This window comes from Nicotiana sylvestris, chromosome 3 (genome assembly GCF_000393655.2).
Source record: "Nicotiana sylvestris chromosome 3, ASM39365v2, whole genome shotgun sequence".
Taxonomy (NCBI): Eukaryota; Viridiplantae; Streptophyta; class Magnoliopsida; order Solanales; family Solanaceae; genus Nicotiana; species Nicotiana sylvestris.
Window position 1 is genome coordinate 36886870 of NC_091059.1, and position 16568 is coordinate 36903437.

Genomic DNA, 16568 nt, shown 5'->3' on the forward strand with positions numbered 1-16568 from the left:
CAAGATAACTGATAAAACTCCACAGTTTAAAACCAGATTCGTCATGAAATCATCAATTTCAGTTTAAATACTTGAAATCATATACTTAACAATTTTTCCAACAGAGACTTATTTAAAGGAAGAGTGAAATAAGTGAACATATCATAACTAGGCCCCTCGGGCAAGGTATCACTCAGAATATGGCCTCTCGGGCAACCTCTAAATCACACGTGACTCAGCTCTTGTCACTCAGTACACAATCTCAGCACTCGGGCTTATTAATATCTCATAATAATAATAATAATAATAATCATAGTAACCGTTGCGGCGTGCAGCCCGATCCATAGTTTATAGTCGACTACATTCACTGGGGGTGTATAGACTCCGGAGGGGCTCCTACAGCCCAAGCATCATATCGTTGCAGTGCGCAGCCCAATCCAATATATATATATATATATATATATATATATATATATATATATATATATCATTGCGGCGTGCAGCCCGATCCATATAAGTATCACATGTGGCGTGCAACCCGATCCATAATTTATATATGTATAAATCCTCACCATTAGGTTCTCAACCTTTCTCAGTCATTAACCTCACAACCTCTCGGGCACAACATTAGAAATTAGGGAACTCAATCCAAACAGTCCTTAGATTTAAGAAGTAGAGTGATAAACTAGTTTTAAATAATAAACAAGTAAAATATGACTGAGGATATGCTTTCAAACAAGTAGAGTGAGGAAAGACAGCAAAAATGCCCCTAAGGGTCTCAACAGGTCGGCACAAGGCCCCAAACATGGCATACAACCCATAATATAGTATAAATGACTAAAGTACGGAATATCATAAGGTTCCAAATCTAATACGCAACTTAAAAGTCGCTACAGGATGGACCAAGTCACAATCCCTACCGGTGCACGCCCACACGCTCGTCACCTAGCATGTGTGTCACCGCATTTATCAAAACAAGTCAAATACCAGGGTTTTGTACCCTTAGCTCCAAATTTACAATAGTTACTTACCTCAAACCGGATGAAAATACTACTCCGCGACGCCTTTGCCTATCGCCTCGGCCTCAACTCGTGCCGAATCTACCAAAAATCAGAATCATAACATTAGAATATGCTAAAGGATCGAAGCCCAACCCAAAATAATCAAATTATACCAAAATTCCCGAAATTGGCCAAATCCGACCCCCGGGCCCACGTCTCGAAATTCGATAAAATTCACATCAATAGATTTCTTATTTCCCCACGAGTTCATACATATCAAAAGTTCTGAAATCCGATCACAAATGGCCCTTCAAATCCTCAAGTCTAGGGTTTCCAATACCAAGCCCTAGTTTTCCCCAATTTTTAACCCTTAAATTCCATTAATTATAGCTCTAATCCGTGAAATAATACCATAGGAACGGGTTTTAGGTCAAAAATCCCTACCTAAATGAAGTCCCCTTGAATTCTCTCTTCAAAATAGCCCAAAACTCCAGAACTCGATTTTAAAAATGGTGAAACCCTCTGAAAATCGTGAAGGAAGAAATATATACATTCTGACCCAGGCATTTTCGCACCGGCGATCAATCCACCGCATATGCGGTACTGCTTTTGTGGTCCAAGCACCGGTTCTGCGGTTTTTTACTTGAACGCCCACTTCCGCTTCTGCGATCCTTTTCCCGTACCTACGTCATCGCAGATGCAGCTCCTCAGTCACTTCTCGGCTCCAGCTTTCCCAGGCCCTTTCCGCTTCTGCGCCCCTCTTCTTCGCATTTGCGGCATTGCACCTGCGGTCCCCACTCCGCAGGTGCGGAAACACCAGAAGTAGAAAATCTGTAGTTTCATCAAACTCCTACTCTCCGTCAACCATGCGAAATCACCCCGAGGCCCCCGGGACCTCGACTAAAAGCACAAATATGTCCCATAACCTGATTCAAACTTATACCAATCTTCAAAACATCTCAAACAACATCGGATCATTCAAAACTCATCGGAGTCAAGCCTAAGTTTCCAAAATCTTCCGGATTACACTTTTGATCAAAAGTATACCAAACACGTTCGAATGACCTGAAATTTTGCACACACATCCCAAATGATACAATGGAACTACTACAACTCTCAGAATTCCATTCCGACACCTATATCAAAATCTCACATATCAATCGGAAAATGCCAAAAATCCAATTTCGCCAATTCAAGGCTAAATCTACTTCGGACCTCTAAAACACATTCCGATCACACTCTTAAGTCCCAAATCACCTCCCAAACCTATCCGAACCATCGGAATTTACATCCGAGCCCTCTAACACATAAGTAAGCATCCTATTGACTTTTCCAACTTAACCTTTCTCAAAAGAGACTAAGTGTCTCAAACCTTACCAAATCCTTTCCCAAATCAAGCCAACCAACCCGATCACATATAGAATCGATAGACAAAGCAATAAGAAGCAGAAATAGGGTAAACGGAATAGTAATTCATGAGACGGCTGGTCGGGTCATCACATATAGAGTGTAAGGTTGAGTTTCAGTCCAAAAATAAATTGTATTTGCATTAGCAGCAAAGACAAATTTAGAACCACTAAAGATATCAGTAAAAGTTGATAAAGAGAATAAGAAAAAATCAAAAATTGATCTAGATTATAAGAAGAATGTCACGACCCAATCCCCGAACCCGGTCGTGATGGCGCCTCTCGTAAACACAAGGCCAGCCAAACCAAAATGGAATACCTCTTTTAAATAGTTAATCATCATAACAGTAATAACATATAATATAATACTCATAAATTGCGGAATTTAACGATAATAACAGCAGGAACCATCCCGACACAGCCCAAACCGGGGTGTCACAATTCATGAGCTACTACAGAATCTACTATAGGTCTACAAAGTATGGAATCCGATACAACAGTTTGAAGAAAACATAAATGATAGAGGATAAAAGAGTTAAGGGGGCTGCGGACGTCAACAACTACCTCGTAACTCCAAATCACTGCCTAGCCTGAAAGGTATCAGCGCTCAGGTGCGGACTCTGCTATACCTAAATCTGCACACATGGTATAGGGAGTAATGTGAGTACTCCGACTTAGTGAGTAATAATTACAAATAATGGCTGAAAGTATGAAAACACGTAAAGGCACAAAGCAATTCCATATCAAGCAGTAAAATCACTTAAAGCAGTAAATCAGTGAAGAAATCAAATGATATTCCTTTTTAAAACAAGTAAAACAGGTAATTTAACAGGTAATTAACAAGTAGAAATCCGCCCCTCGGGCACAGTATCAATCGCTCAGCATAGTATCAGCCCCTCGGGCTCACTCTCAGTACAGTATCAGCCCCGCGGGCTACCTCACAATCACTCAGCATAATGGTCAGCCATTGTTACCTGACCAACTTTCATCAAACAGTGACATTGTTACCACTGTTTCAAATCACATGGGTACCCGCGCTCACTGTGGGTGTGCAGACTCCGGAGGGGCACCTTACGGCCCAAGCGCTATATCAAGCCACCTCGTGGTATCATCACTCAACATATCCTCACATCACTCAAGCCACCGCATGGCATAAATAGTATCTCAGGACCTCGGCCTCATATCACTTAGCATATCCTCACATATGGCCCTCAGCCTCACTCAGTCCAGAAATCATCATAAGCCCCTTGGGCATTAGTAAAACAGTAGTTCTCAGCCCAAAACATGATGTAGAAGTATTATTTAAGTTTCAAATCTGAGTAAAAGTGGCTGAATTTGTAAAACAGTAGATATCAACAGGACTGAGTTCAAATAATAAGTCAAGCAGTAAGGAAACAGTAATAAAAATCCCCGAAGGGCTCAAATAGTTGGCACGAAACCCAAATATGGCAATCAACCCAAATCATGATGATAACAAATGAATTTAAGTTAAATATTCAGTAAAGTCATCAATCGGGATGGACCAAGTCACAATCCCCAGTAGTGAAAGACCCCACGCCCATCATCCAACGCGTATCTTGCCTCAATATAGCACTACGATGTGCAATCCGGGGTTTCAAACCCTTAGGACATCATTTACAACCATTACTCACCTCGAATTGGCTAATTCTCTAGCTCGCGATGCCTTTGCCTCTCGAATTGGCCTCCACGCGCGTCGAATCTATGCAAAATTAGAACGAATACGTCAAAATATGCTAAGGAAACAAAGCCCAAGCGAAAACATTCGAAAAATATCAAAAATCTCGAAATTAGCAAAACCCAAGCCCCGGGCCCACGTCTCGGAATCGGGTAAAATTTACATTTTCAGAATCCTCATACCCTCGTGAGTCTAACCATACCAAAATTATCCAATTTTGATACTATTTGGTCCTTCAAATCATCATTTTATATTTTTGAAAGGTTTCACAATTTTCTTCCCAAATTCCATCTCAAATCACGAATTAAATGATGAATTCAGTGATAGATTCATGTATTCTAGCCAAATCTGAGTTAAAATCACTTACCCCGATGAATTTCTTGAAAAACCTTCGAAAAATTGCCAAAATCCGAGCTCTCTAGGTCAAAATATCAAATAAAACCCAAAACCTCGTATTTATAGAGTACCCCTCGGATTCCGACACCGCTGACCGCACAAAAATGACCGCGGTCCGCGCAAAACCAGCGGGGTCCGCGCAAAAATGACCGCGGCCATGCAAGTCTTGCTCTGCAGGGACAGGCTTTAGTATATTGGCCATAACTTTCGCTACAGATGTCCAAATTGCAATATCCTTACCTTTCTGGAAACTAGACACGAAGGGCTACAACTTTCGTGTTTGAATCACCCCCAAATTACTTGTGAATCAAATGGTATGAGCTTCTGAAGTAGGACTAGCAACCTGTAGTCTTCACGACCGCGGCCACGGCCACTTTGACGCGGCCAGCACTAGGCCAGCGCGCCCAGTGCGAAAAGGAGCGCGGTCCGCGCCAAAACTGCTGCTCCCTCCATTTTTCTAAGTTCCGGGGTGTCCGTAATCGCTCAAAACTCACCCGAAACACACCCGAGGCCCCCTGGGACCTCAACCAAAAGCACCAACGCATCCTAAACATTATTCAACCTCGTTCCAATCATCAAAACACCTCGACTAACACCAAAATCATTGAATCACATCAAATTCAAGCCTATGAATCTCAAGAACTTTCAAATTCCATTTTTTATCAAAAACCCAACCAAACCACGTCCGAATGACCTCAAATTTTGCAGACAAGTCCAAAATGGCATAACGAAGCTACAGAAACTCTCGGAATTCCATTCCGACCGTCGGATCAAAATCTCACCTATCAACCGGAATTCGCCAAAATACTAACTTCACCAATTCAAGCCTAATTCTACACTGTACCTCCAAAACCACTTCCGATCACTCTCCTAAGTCACAAATCACATCCCGAAGCTAACTCCTAGTCTGCCCTTCACTTCTGCACCCCTATAATCGTAGGTGCGATTTTGCACCCATGCACCAAACTCCCCCAGGTGCAACACACCAACACCAACAACACCAACTAGCTCCAAACTGATCCGGAATGATTCTAAAATATACCTGAGCCTCCTGGGACCCTATTCAGTTATACCAACGAGTCCAAATACCTAATTCAAACATATCTAAAGATTAAAAATACTAAAAATAATAAAAAATTCATGAATCGATGATCAAAAATTACCTTTTAACTTCCAAACTTTCCAACTTTGCCGAACACGTCTGAGTTACACTTAGACATACCAGATTGCAATCAAACTTTGCACATAAAGCTTCATACAATAAAATAAACATATTTCACGTTCCGAAACAAAAATCGGAGTCTGATCTTATCAAAGTCAATTATCGGTCAAACTTAAGAGCTCTAAAATTCTTCAAATTGTAAACTTTTGGCAAATAGACTCAAAATTTTCTAGGAACCTCCAAATCCAAATACACGCCTTAGTTCAAAATCACTGTACGAACCTACTGAAACCATCATATTATCAATCAGAAGTCATTTACATAAAAGTCAAATCTTGGTGAACTCTTCCAAGTTAAGGCTTCAGAAATGAATCTAAGTGTTCCAAATCATTCTCAAACTTCCTAAAATCAAACCAACTATCCTCTCAAGTCATAAAATAATAAATAACTATATGCAGAGCATTAAATAAAAAATAAAATTCAAATACTCAGAACGATCGATCGGATAATTAAAAAATATGTCTAGTTTCGGCTATGGAGAGTGACAGAGGTAATAAATAGGAATAGAGATGAAGGAAAATAGAATGGTGTGCAATAAATTGAAGGGTGTAAAAGTGGATCAAATATTTCGTGGGGGAAGGCCAGAAGGGTTTGTCTAGAAAATGAAAAAGAGTATTTTTTTCAATTTGATGTGGCGATGACATGGCGCGAGTGTAATACATCTCCCAAACTGATTTTATATATTTTAGGATAGTCTTAATTCCATTTTAAACAAGAATAAGTGGTAAAAAGTTTCTCGTGAAGTTGAAGTGTATAACTAGCTTTTTGGGACAAGTTTAGAGGGCCACTTGTGTATTTTCGTGTAAAAATTGTGGGGAGCGCCCAATTTGGTCGTCCCCAATTAACCTATATCCATTTTTTTTTTAAGTTTTAACTTGTACCCACTTTTTAAATAACTTCATCCCCTTTCTCCTTCTCCTTCTCCTTCTCCTCCTTCGTTTTCTTAAGATATTTTCAGTACGATAACACAGGTTATCATCTGGTCTTCATTGTTACGACTTATCAATAACAATGAATCAAACTAATATAAGCTGCACGATTTCTTTTTATTTTTTTCGTATTTTTGATGTAATCTTTTTTTCTTTGAATCAAATGAATTGATCTATGGAGTTAAAGTAATAGTTTCACTTTATATCACTTAAACTTTATGATTATTTGATTTATTTCCACTGAAAGCATCTTTTTCTAATGTAATTACTGATCTGCTCCATAAAAATGTTCAGAAAGAAGATGAAAAAATGAAGATCCAATATAGTGATTGTATGGGTCAAAAAACTATATAAGCTTTTTCAAAAACTTCAGCTTATATAGTGCTGAAGTTTTTATAAATGAACTAAATAACTGCTGAAGTTTTTGAAAAGGTTTATCCAGGACAAAAAAACTTCAGCTTATTTAATGATAAAGTTTTTACAAATGAACTAAATAACTTCAGTATCTTCTGCTGAAATTTTTGAAAAAGCTTATCCAGGACAAAAAAACTTCAGCTTATTTAGTTCTGAAGTTTTTACAAATGAACTAAATAACTTCAGCATCTTCTGCTGAAGTTTTTGAAAAAGTTTTATGACAAAACTAATGAATCCAGTTGCTGAAGTTTTTACAAATGAATTAAATAACTTCAGTATCTTCTGCTGAAGTTTTTGAAAAATCTTATCCAGGACAAAAAAACTTCAGCATATTGCTTTTGCTACTTTAGGCCCGTCTACTAGAATGCTGAAGTTTTGAGTGATTGTCTTTGCTACTTCAGCCCCGTATGTTGAAGTTACGCGAGAAAGTCGGTACGCTTGCAATTTTTTTTGCAAAGCAGACACAAGTTAAAACGTGACCCAAAAAGCGGGTATAGATGCAAATGCCTCTATTTTCCCGAGATATCCACGTGGTCCATGCTATCGCACCTAAAGGAGTGCAAGACTTTGCTAATGTAATATTTCATTTGGTTAATGATTTATATTATATGTATATTGATTATATAATAAATTTCTTATATTATTCGTATAATTTAACTATTAAAACGAATTACTTATAATTTATTTTACGTTATCAACTACTTCTATTAAAAAAAATTACTTGACCTTTAAGAATAAATTTTCTTCTTCTCCTATTAATTTCAGAAGCCAAAACTAACATTTTAAATTTATAACTTTGCGTGAAACAAGAGTTAAATTTTTTTCAGAACATAAAAAGGAAAATGCAACCAATCTAGTATTCTCTTGACAATCAACTATTGTACTGCCATTCTCGTCACAGACTAAATCAATTTGGGTTTTCTTGACGGTGATTTTGTTGAGGATGACTTCTTTTTCTTTGAGCCATTGCTTGAGTAGGGATTTGTGCGATTTGGTTAGGTGGGTAAAGGCATTGATTCTATTATTGAACTATTACCATTTTGATTGACCATTGAGACGGAGAGAAAGACAAGTTGCTTTAGATAATAAGAAGAGAATGAAAGTGAAGAGTATTTCATATGGGTAGTTAGATTTTCAATATGAGAGAAGAAACATTTAGGTTCTTGTTCGAATTCAAATTATGGGTTAGGTTAGCTGTTTAATAGGCAAAATGAACAGGTCTTTTAAATTAATTCCCAGCCCTCCACATGTCCCTTTAATTGGTGGGTTCTAGTGGTGTTAACGGAGGAGAGGCAGATTTAAGCCGAAGTATAAAGGCGAGGGTACATAAAATCGAATAATGAAACAAAGGGTATATATGAATAATACTAAAAAGTAAAAGGTAAAATATGATCCTTCTCTATTTTTTATATTATATGTGCATACTGCATAGCACTTGAACTCCTTAAAATGAATCTATATATTATAAGTTTTTTTTGGCGAAAAACGCTTTTTTAATTGGAAATATTTTTTCTAAAGTTAAAGTGTTTGGACAAACTTTTAGAAGGAAAAATAGAAGCAAAAACTATTTTTGAGAAGCCGAAAAAAGTAATTTCTTCCCAAAAGTACTTTTTTTGAAAAAATACATTTATAAGCTCTTCTCAAAAGTTTGATCAAATACTAATTGCCGTACAAAATATTTTTCAATTTAATTAGCCAAAAATAAAGTGTTTCTCATCATTTTGAGAAAAGTAATTTTTAAAATAAAAGTTTTTATTCAACTAGAATAAATTCACATAATTTGGTGCACGTTGGGTGAACTTTTGTCCAAACCAAAATTTTGTACCAGATTAGTATCGATCGCTCATTCACTTGTATTTTTGCCGTCCTCTATCTATTTGTAATACCAATACCAATTCAGTAGGAGTTGGAGTTGACTCTTTTCTCTTCAGCTATCTCCTTCCTCTCTTCTCTCAGATGGGTGTGATTAAAGTAGCAATTGCTGATGGGGCGTTAACTTTTTTATGGGTTTTATGCTCTTCTTGTATTGGGGTTTCTACTTACTTTGTAGCTACTACTTTTGGTGTTGTCAATGAAATGGGCAGCCTCTTCATCACTACCCTTGTTGTTTTTCTTATGTTCTTGGTTTTTGGATTTCTGGGTGATGCATTGGGTGGTGCTGGTTTCAATCCAACCGGCAATGCCGCCTTTTATGCAGCTGGTCTTGGTGACGATTCTCTTGTCTCAGCCGCCGTTCGTTGTCCTGCTCAGGTTCTTCAATTTTATTTTATTTTTTAATAGAGGAGGTGAATAGAATAAGCACAATCCGCTAGTCTGATAGTGTTTTGTCTTAAGCTGCTAGTAGCTCCTGTGGTGTCCATACTACTTCATTAGGGTTGTAGGTTAGGTTGTAGAAAGCTAGTTTGATAGTGTTGTCTTAGGATGCTAGTGGCTCTTGTTGTGTCCTTATTACTTCCGTTGCGTCTGTAGTACTGTGCCATTGTTACTGCTTATTGTTATACGTTGCTGGTGTTATCTTTGTGGCTTCCTTTGGTGTTACTGCTCCACTGTCTCTTTCCATTGTCGTTGTCGTGAACCGAGGGTCTATTGGAAACAGCTTCTCTGCTCCTCCGGAATAGGGATAAGGTCTGCGTAAACACTACTCTCCCTAGACCCCATTTGTGTGATTCTACTGGGTTGTTGTTATTGTTGTTGTAAAATGAGGGAAATAGAATAAGCACAATCCATATTGTGTTAACATTGACCAATCAATTGGAAAGATTCTTGAAAAAGTATAAATGCTATCATTTGATTGTTATAGGTAGCAGGTGCAGTTGCTGGTTCGCTTGCAATAATGGAGCTTATGCCTAAGCAGTATCACCACATGCTTGATGGGCCTGCTTTGAAGGTGGACGTACAAGCTGGAGCTATTGCGGAGGGTGTCTTGACCTTCATAATCACATTCATGGTCTTTGTCATTTTCCTTAGGGGTCCAAAAAGTGCACTTCTGAAGAATTGGTTGCTCACTATGGTAACTGTCCCTTTGGTGGTTGCAGGTTCAAAGTACACTGGACCTTCTATGAATCCAGCCAATGTAAGTCTTGCTTTTGCATCTTGGAACATTAACATATTTTTTTGGTAGTCTCTTTCATGTATTTGGAGGACATGACCCACGATAGGAAGGTGTGGAGGTTGAGGATTAGGGTTGTAGGTTGACAAATAGTAGTGTATTCCTCCTAGGCCATTCAATAGTACTAGGACTATTTTTGTAATTTCCTATTTATGGTTCTTTATTATGCATGTTGCGGCATTCGCACCCGTTGCGATGTTACATTGTTGCTAACATTCTTTGCTACTTGGTGCTTTATCTTCATTGTTCCTTGAGCCGAGGGTCCATCAGAAACAGCTTCTCTATGTCTATGAGGTAGGGGTAAGGTCTGTGTACACACTACCCTCCCCAGACCCCATTTATGGGATCAAACTGAGTTTTTTGTTGTTGTTGTTGTTGTTTCATGTATTTGGGTTCGATTGTCTTTTATGGGCGAACCTTGTATTTGTTGGCGCTTGCTTTCTGGACATTGATGATGAATAGAATTAGTTTTCCATTGACTATTCAATTGGCGATAAAAAATAATTTGCAACTATCAAACTATTTGCAGATGGAAACTAGGATTATGAAAGATCTTCACTTGCATATCTTGAATCTCAGGCGCTGTCTCTCCACAAACTTAGCATATGTCAACACACATTTTACCATCAATTCTTACTGGGAAAGAAAAAACAATTCTAATTTATAGAAAGGGATAAATTTAACAAGTTTCACTAGAAGCAATAAACTAAATACTGGAGTAGGATAGGAATGCGATTGCAATATTCCCAAGGAACTTCTAATCTAACTTTGGTTTCATAAATCATCCCAAAAGGCCTGTTAGAACATTCATCAACTTGCAAATTGCAAGAATACTTGGGATTAAATTCCATAGAGATGATAAAAGGCTTCGAGCTCCTCATCTACAAATTGACAACACAGTGTATAATATACAGATGGTACTACCTGGGACTGAAAATTATGCCCTAACATTACACCACTAACCATCACAAAAATCTTAAATTGAAACGCTGGGAATCATTACTGGAAGGGAACTTGAAATCTTCCTGTATCTTTGAAAACCAACTCTAACCTCATTCATCCTTCCAAATTTTGTCTTCATGCATTTATGTTCCCCTGAAGCTATTCTGTGTTCTTTCTGGCTCTAGCAATCTTGAGACCATCTTTGTGGATCACAAACATAGTCATAAATTGCAAGCATTCGTGAAAAACAAAGCAATACTTTGCGCTAATTTTCACCATCAAGTTAGCTGAACTTACAACTCTTTGATTACATATTAGCATCAAAAGTAGAGACCATCCATTGGCTCATAGGACTGGAGATTTCAGCCCACATTATGTAATGAGATCAAAAAACCAATGCGATAGATGAGACTCAAAGAGAGAGAGAGAGACTCATGGACTGGAGATTTAAGCCCACATTATGTAATGAGATCAAAAAACCAATGCGATAGATGAGACTCAAAGAGAGAGAGAGAGAGAGAGAGAGAGAGAGAGAGAGAGAGACTCATAGGACTGGAGATTTAAGCCCACATTATGTAATGAGATCAAAAAACCAATGCGATAGATGAGACTCAAAGAGAGAGAGAGAGAGAGAGACTAAGATTAAGAATTGTTACTTCTCTCTACTCTCTAAGATTGCAAACTCTTGGGGATTTATAGCCTTGCTAAGCATTTATTTTCGACTGTCCAATTTTAACCTTTTCCACGATGAATGAGAGAGAGAGAGATGAAGAATTGTTACTTCTCTCTACTCTCTAAGATTGCAAACTCTTGGGGATTTATAGCCTTGCTAAGCATTTATTTTCGACCGTCCAATTTTAACCTTTTCCACAATGCTGCCTTGCCCCCATGTATTACATCCCCATAGCCTCTCCATGTTACACCATGAGGGGTGAATGGACGGAATAAGTGAGATCATTCTTTTAATTGGTTTTTTCCTTTTTCTGGGGTATTATTTAGGTAGTCCTGACAAACTAGCTTTGGACTTTACCCTGCATCTCAAAATTGAAGATGACCGATGCAAAACAAATGCACTTTCTCTAGCATTTCTATATTGGAAAAGAGACAAGTGAAGAAAGGCGCATACCGGATGTGCCATTTGAGTTTTTAGGAAAGATTACCAGTGTGTGAACATTAACCAATTGAACCCTGAATATACTTGTATTTACCTCATACTGTCATGGAATATGGTAATTATAGAGAATAGATTTAGACAGCAAGTATTACCTAAGTTTGCCTTTCAATCTAACCTAGATTATCCGTCTAATCTAGAGAGTGATCACATTGCTATTGTTTCGTTTTACTTATTTGCATTTTGTCGCATAAGGTCTAGTTACAAACTTCTTCGCAAGTGTAAATATTAAATGATACTTTGCTTTTATGTATCTTTGTTTAGAATATGGAGAAAATAAGACCGGGAATGAGTTCAATCAAGAATCTAGTCAAGATGACTAACCAAGTCCTACAATTTTCTATGAACGCATCCTGATCTGATTTGGAACTTTATACCTTTTCCTTCTACTAGCACCAGTTATCTTTAAATATATAAACATCCTCTTGGGCATATTAAGTTTGTTTTACTTTTGAACTGGTTTTTGTAGGGGCGAAATGGACAATAAGTTTGGCAAGGACTGCAGTGATCTTGTTAGTTTCATCCTTGTCTAACAAAAAATGCTATCTAACTTGTCAAGGAATTAAGTATTCTTATTAGCTTCAACCTCACTGACATAGAATGCTATCCAAATAAATTACTTTTTAATGAAAGCATGCTGCTGTGTTGACATCCTAAATACGGTAGCCATTTGTTTCTTGTTGTTGTTTCCTGCTTAACTTGTTAAATCGTTCCATAACACGAAGTACCACACAACTGCTTGTTAATTGGCTATGACATTTGCAGGCATTTGGCTGGGCGTACTTGAGCAATGCACACAACACATGGGAGCACTTTTATGTTTATTGGGTCAGTCCCTTCATAGGAGCAATATTAGCTGCATGGATTTTTCGAGCTCTATTTCCGCCTCCAGTAAAGCAGAAGCCTCGGAAGCAAAAACGAAACTGAAAAACATTCTACTTCAGTTTGTTCTCCAGTTCCTATAATGTTGTTGTACCTCGTCGATTAAGGATAGCTTAAAAATGCTCTTACAGAGTTCTTATATGGAAGTGTTCATTGTAGTTTTTGATTTTATTGTATTTTTTAATCAATATTTTCCCTTTTGAGTGACTTCTTAAACAAAATTAATCACAAAATTTTAGCTGTTCTTGCACTTGTTCATAATATGCTGGATTTTGTTTTTCTGCTCGTTTAGGTGCTAAATGACTGCTGTTGAGTGAGGGTTCAAATGCTGGTGTCAATTCTTGCTTGTTGCTCTTGCGATTATCGGAAGTATTCCAACGACGATCAAGGACAAAGAGGTTATGCCGATCTAGCATTGGCAAAAATGAATTGACCAATCCATATCTTAAACGGAGTATACTACAGTCAGACTTCTCTGTAACAACATCCTTATATATACGCACTTCACTATAAAAGCCAAGTTTTTCCGGAACTAAATTTCATATTCTGTTATAATATATTGTTTACCCTAAAAACCGGATAACAATTAAACTTATAATGTGGTCTTAAGGATACGTGATTTCACCTAATACCAATTCATAAATGTAATGATAAGTAATGGAAACTTGATAATAATATAAAGCAAACCAGTGTTTGAACAGGATTCAGCCTTCGAGCTTGAATACCCTCGAACTAGTTTGTGCAAGAACAATTAAAATGTAACAAGCATGTGAACAAGAATATAAGCAAGAAAGTATTGTATTGCTTTGAAATGCGTTAATGTAATGTGCCTACAAAATGATTAGAACCCTCTTTATATAGTAGAGGAATCTTATCTATGGTACAGTTCTAATTACGGAAGTAAATCCTATGATTAGCCTAAACAATCTCCCTTGATTTGATCTGTTCCGGGATTTCCGCCGTGATTTTTGACCAATTATGGATGTCTCGCTTTTCCGTTACTGCGCTTTGCTCGAAGTCTGTCATATTAAGTCTCGAACGCTGCTGGCCTCGATCTCTACATGCACCTCAATCCTTGAACTCGATACCTTGTCTTCGTGCTCTGGTCTGATCCATTACGAGGCTAACCCCGATGCAATTTCCTGGTCTCAATCAAATAGCACAATCGGGTAGGCCCGATTTTAACCATATATATATATAGTCCCCTCGTTTCTTAGAATGTAATGAAAAGAAACGAATAGGGCCTTCAATTTTTTACCTCGATCTATCATGACGTCATCCTCGTGACGTAAGCGACGGAAGTGACCGAAACGTCCTATCGGTATAGTTCCCAAAATTATTAATGAGCGTCAGTTGGCGGTCCGCCACCAATGCCTTTGAACCGTCGCCGTGAATCCTTAAATAGGTCTTCTTCTCACTTCCGCAAATTTACTTTGAATTTTTCTTGTACTAATCTTCAAAATTCCTTTGAGTTCTTCAAGTCTATCTGCAAATCTTCAAAGCTCTTCACATCTTTTAAGCTTTCCGCTCATGCCTAGTCTTATCAACCTTCCCCCAAAACACCAAGTCTTCTTCTCTCCTTCTTTCTTTAAGCTTATCCAAAATGGCAAAAACATCAAAATCTGTTCCTCAAAAGAAAAAAGCTTCTTCATCGCGGCCGGTCGGCGACAAAACACCGGTGGAGCCATGCCTTGAGGAGTGTGTTCCCGGGGGGTGTGATCTTACTTCCGACTTCAAAGTTGAGAAAACTTCGTCGGTCCCTGGTCGATGCGAGTCAATGTCGAGATATATATGCTTGATAACTGAGGATGACCGTGAGCAGGTGAAGTAAGATTGCCATTGGGAAGATAAAGAGGTGGTGATTCCGACCCCCAAAGAAGACATCACTACCTATGTAAAAGGGTTTCTAAGTGTTTACACTTACTGTCACACCTCTTTTTTCCTACACCCGCAAGGGCGTAAGGGGGTAAGGGAGTTTTTCCAATTAAAGGACAATCGAAACGGGATTTTTATTTAAAGATTCAGAGTCGCCACTTGGGAGATTTATGGTGTCCCAAGTCACCGGTTGAATCCCGAATCGAGGAAAAGAATGACTCTGTATTACAGTCCGCGCACCAGAAATCTGGATAAGGAATTCTATTAACCTGGGAGAAGGTGTTAGGCATTCCCGGGTTCCGTGGTTCTAGCACGGTCGCTCGACTGTCATATTCGGCTTATTTTTCTGATTTTATTCATGCTGAACCTATGTGTGAATTTAAACTTTTTACCGCTTTTATTACTATTATTTTAAAAGAGAATTGCAACATCGTGAAAATGCGTCTCAAACTGCGCCACATAAATGCACCCATCGTTTTTGACACATTCCGACTTTGTTGAGATTTGGATTTGGGTCACATAAATGTGTACCCGAGTTCAGGGAGGTAACATTATTAAAATACGCGCTAAAAGAGACTAACACGTTATTATTTCGGGGAAGGCCGTGAAATTCGCTAAACGGCCCGTTCCGAAATCTAAGAGTTTTAACATATACATTTAACGAGGTCCCCGCAAATTATGTACTTTGTCCGGCGAGGCTCATCTCATTTATTGTTTAGAAGGCCAGCCTAGAAGCGACTATGATTTCCTATTTTTATTTGTCTCTAAAAATAAAACAAAGATCCTAATTAATTGTTATTAAGAAATCCCATAGTCTATCAGTTAAATACTAGTTGACCAAATGCCATTTCAACTTTTGGGCCCAAAGGAACCCAATCCAGGCGATGGACAATGGTTCTTATTAAATGTGTGGTATTAGGCCTAGGACGGGCCCAAGCTAGATGGGGCGAAATCAGCCGCACAGGCGGGGCTAAGGGGGCGAACCCTTGCAGCCGGGCAAGCCATGAAACGGCTAACAAATGTGCTCATCATTTAATCAGACATATTTAAACAGTGGATTTGTTTTGCTTTGTAATTTATACTTTCTTTATTCAGCTTCCTGTTATTAGAGCAGATATGAAATGTGGTACTCAACATCCCTTTTAGGGCTAATTGAAAAGAAATGTAACTACTAAAGGTTTATATTATTGTTGGCTTACTTTTTCAAACATATTTACAACACAAGATAATAGGCAACTAGCTGAAGCTAACCCAACTTATTCTACCAATTTAAATGAACCTAATTACAACTAACACTTAAACTGCAGAAGAAAACTCATATACATTTGAGACAAAACGATTAACATTCCATGCTAATACAAACAGTTTTTAGTTTATTACGACATAAACAATTTCGATCCAACTAGTACAACTTCAAGCAAAGGTCTTAATAACATTAAGAAGTCAAACATTCTGATACATAAACTAGAAAACTAAATCAAGTGATCTCATGCTTCAATTATAGGTTCATTCTTCACATTTCAGTTCACAATTACCCAAGATCAAG

The 16568-nt window shown here is 38.0% G+C and overlaps 1 protein-coding gene across 1 annotated transcript; it reads left to right on the top strand.

Annotated features, from left to right (window-relative positions):
- The first annotated feature begins 8841 nt into the window (after window positions 1–8841).
- LOC104220708 (aquaporin SIP1-2-like) lies at window positions 8842–13405 on the top strand. The gene is made up of 3 exons (XM_009771624.2): window positions 8842–9293; window positions 9844–10116; window positions 13031–13405. The coding sequence occupies exons 1-3, from the start codon at window positions 9000–9002 to the stop codon at window positions 13190–13192; spliced, it is 729 nt and encodes a 242-aa protein (XP_009769926.1). The 5' UTR covers window positions 8842–8999; the 3' UTR covers window positions 13193–13405.
- Window positions 13406–16568: the final 3163 nt, after the last annotated feature.

Excerpts from the sequence above, each read along its gene's own strand:
- LOC104220708 (XM_009771624.2), top strand. The coding sequence starts at position 9,000 with ATGGGTGTGATTAAAGTAGCAATTGCTGATGGGGCGTTAACTTTTTTA. Across the intron at positions 9,294-9,843 it reads CCGTTCGTTGTCCTGCTCAG|GTAGCAGGTGCAGTTGCTGG; the intron begins GTTCTTCAATTT and ends TGATTGTTATAG. Across the intron at positions 10,117-13,030 it reads CTTCTATGAATCCAGCCAAT|GCATTTGGCTGGGCGTACTT; the intron begins GTAAGTCTTGCT and ends TGACATTTGCAG.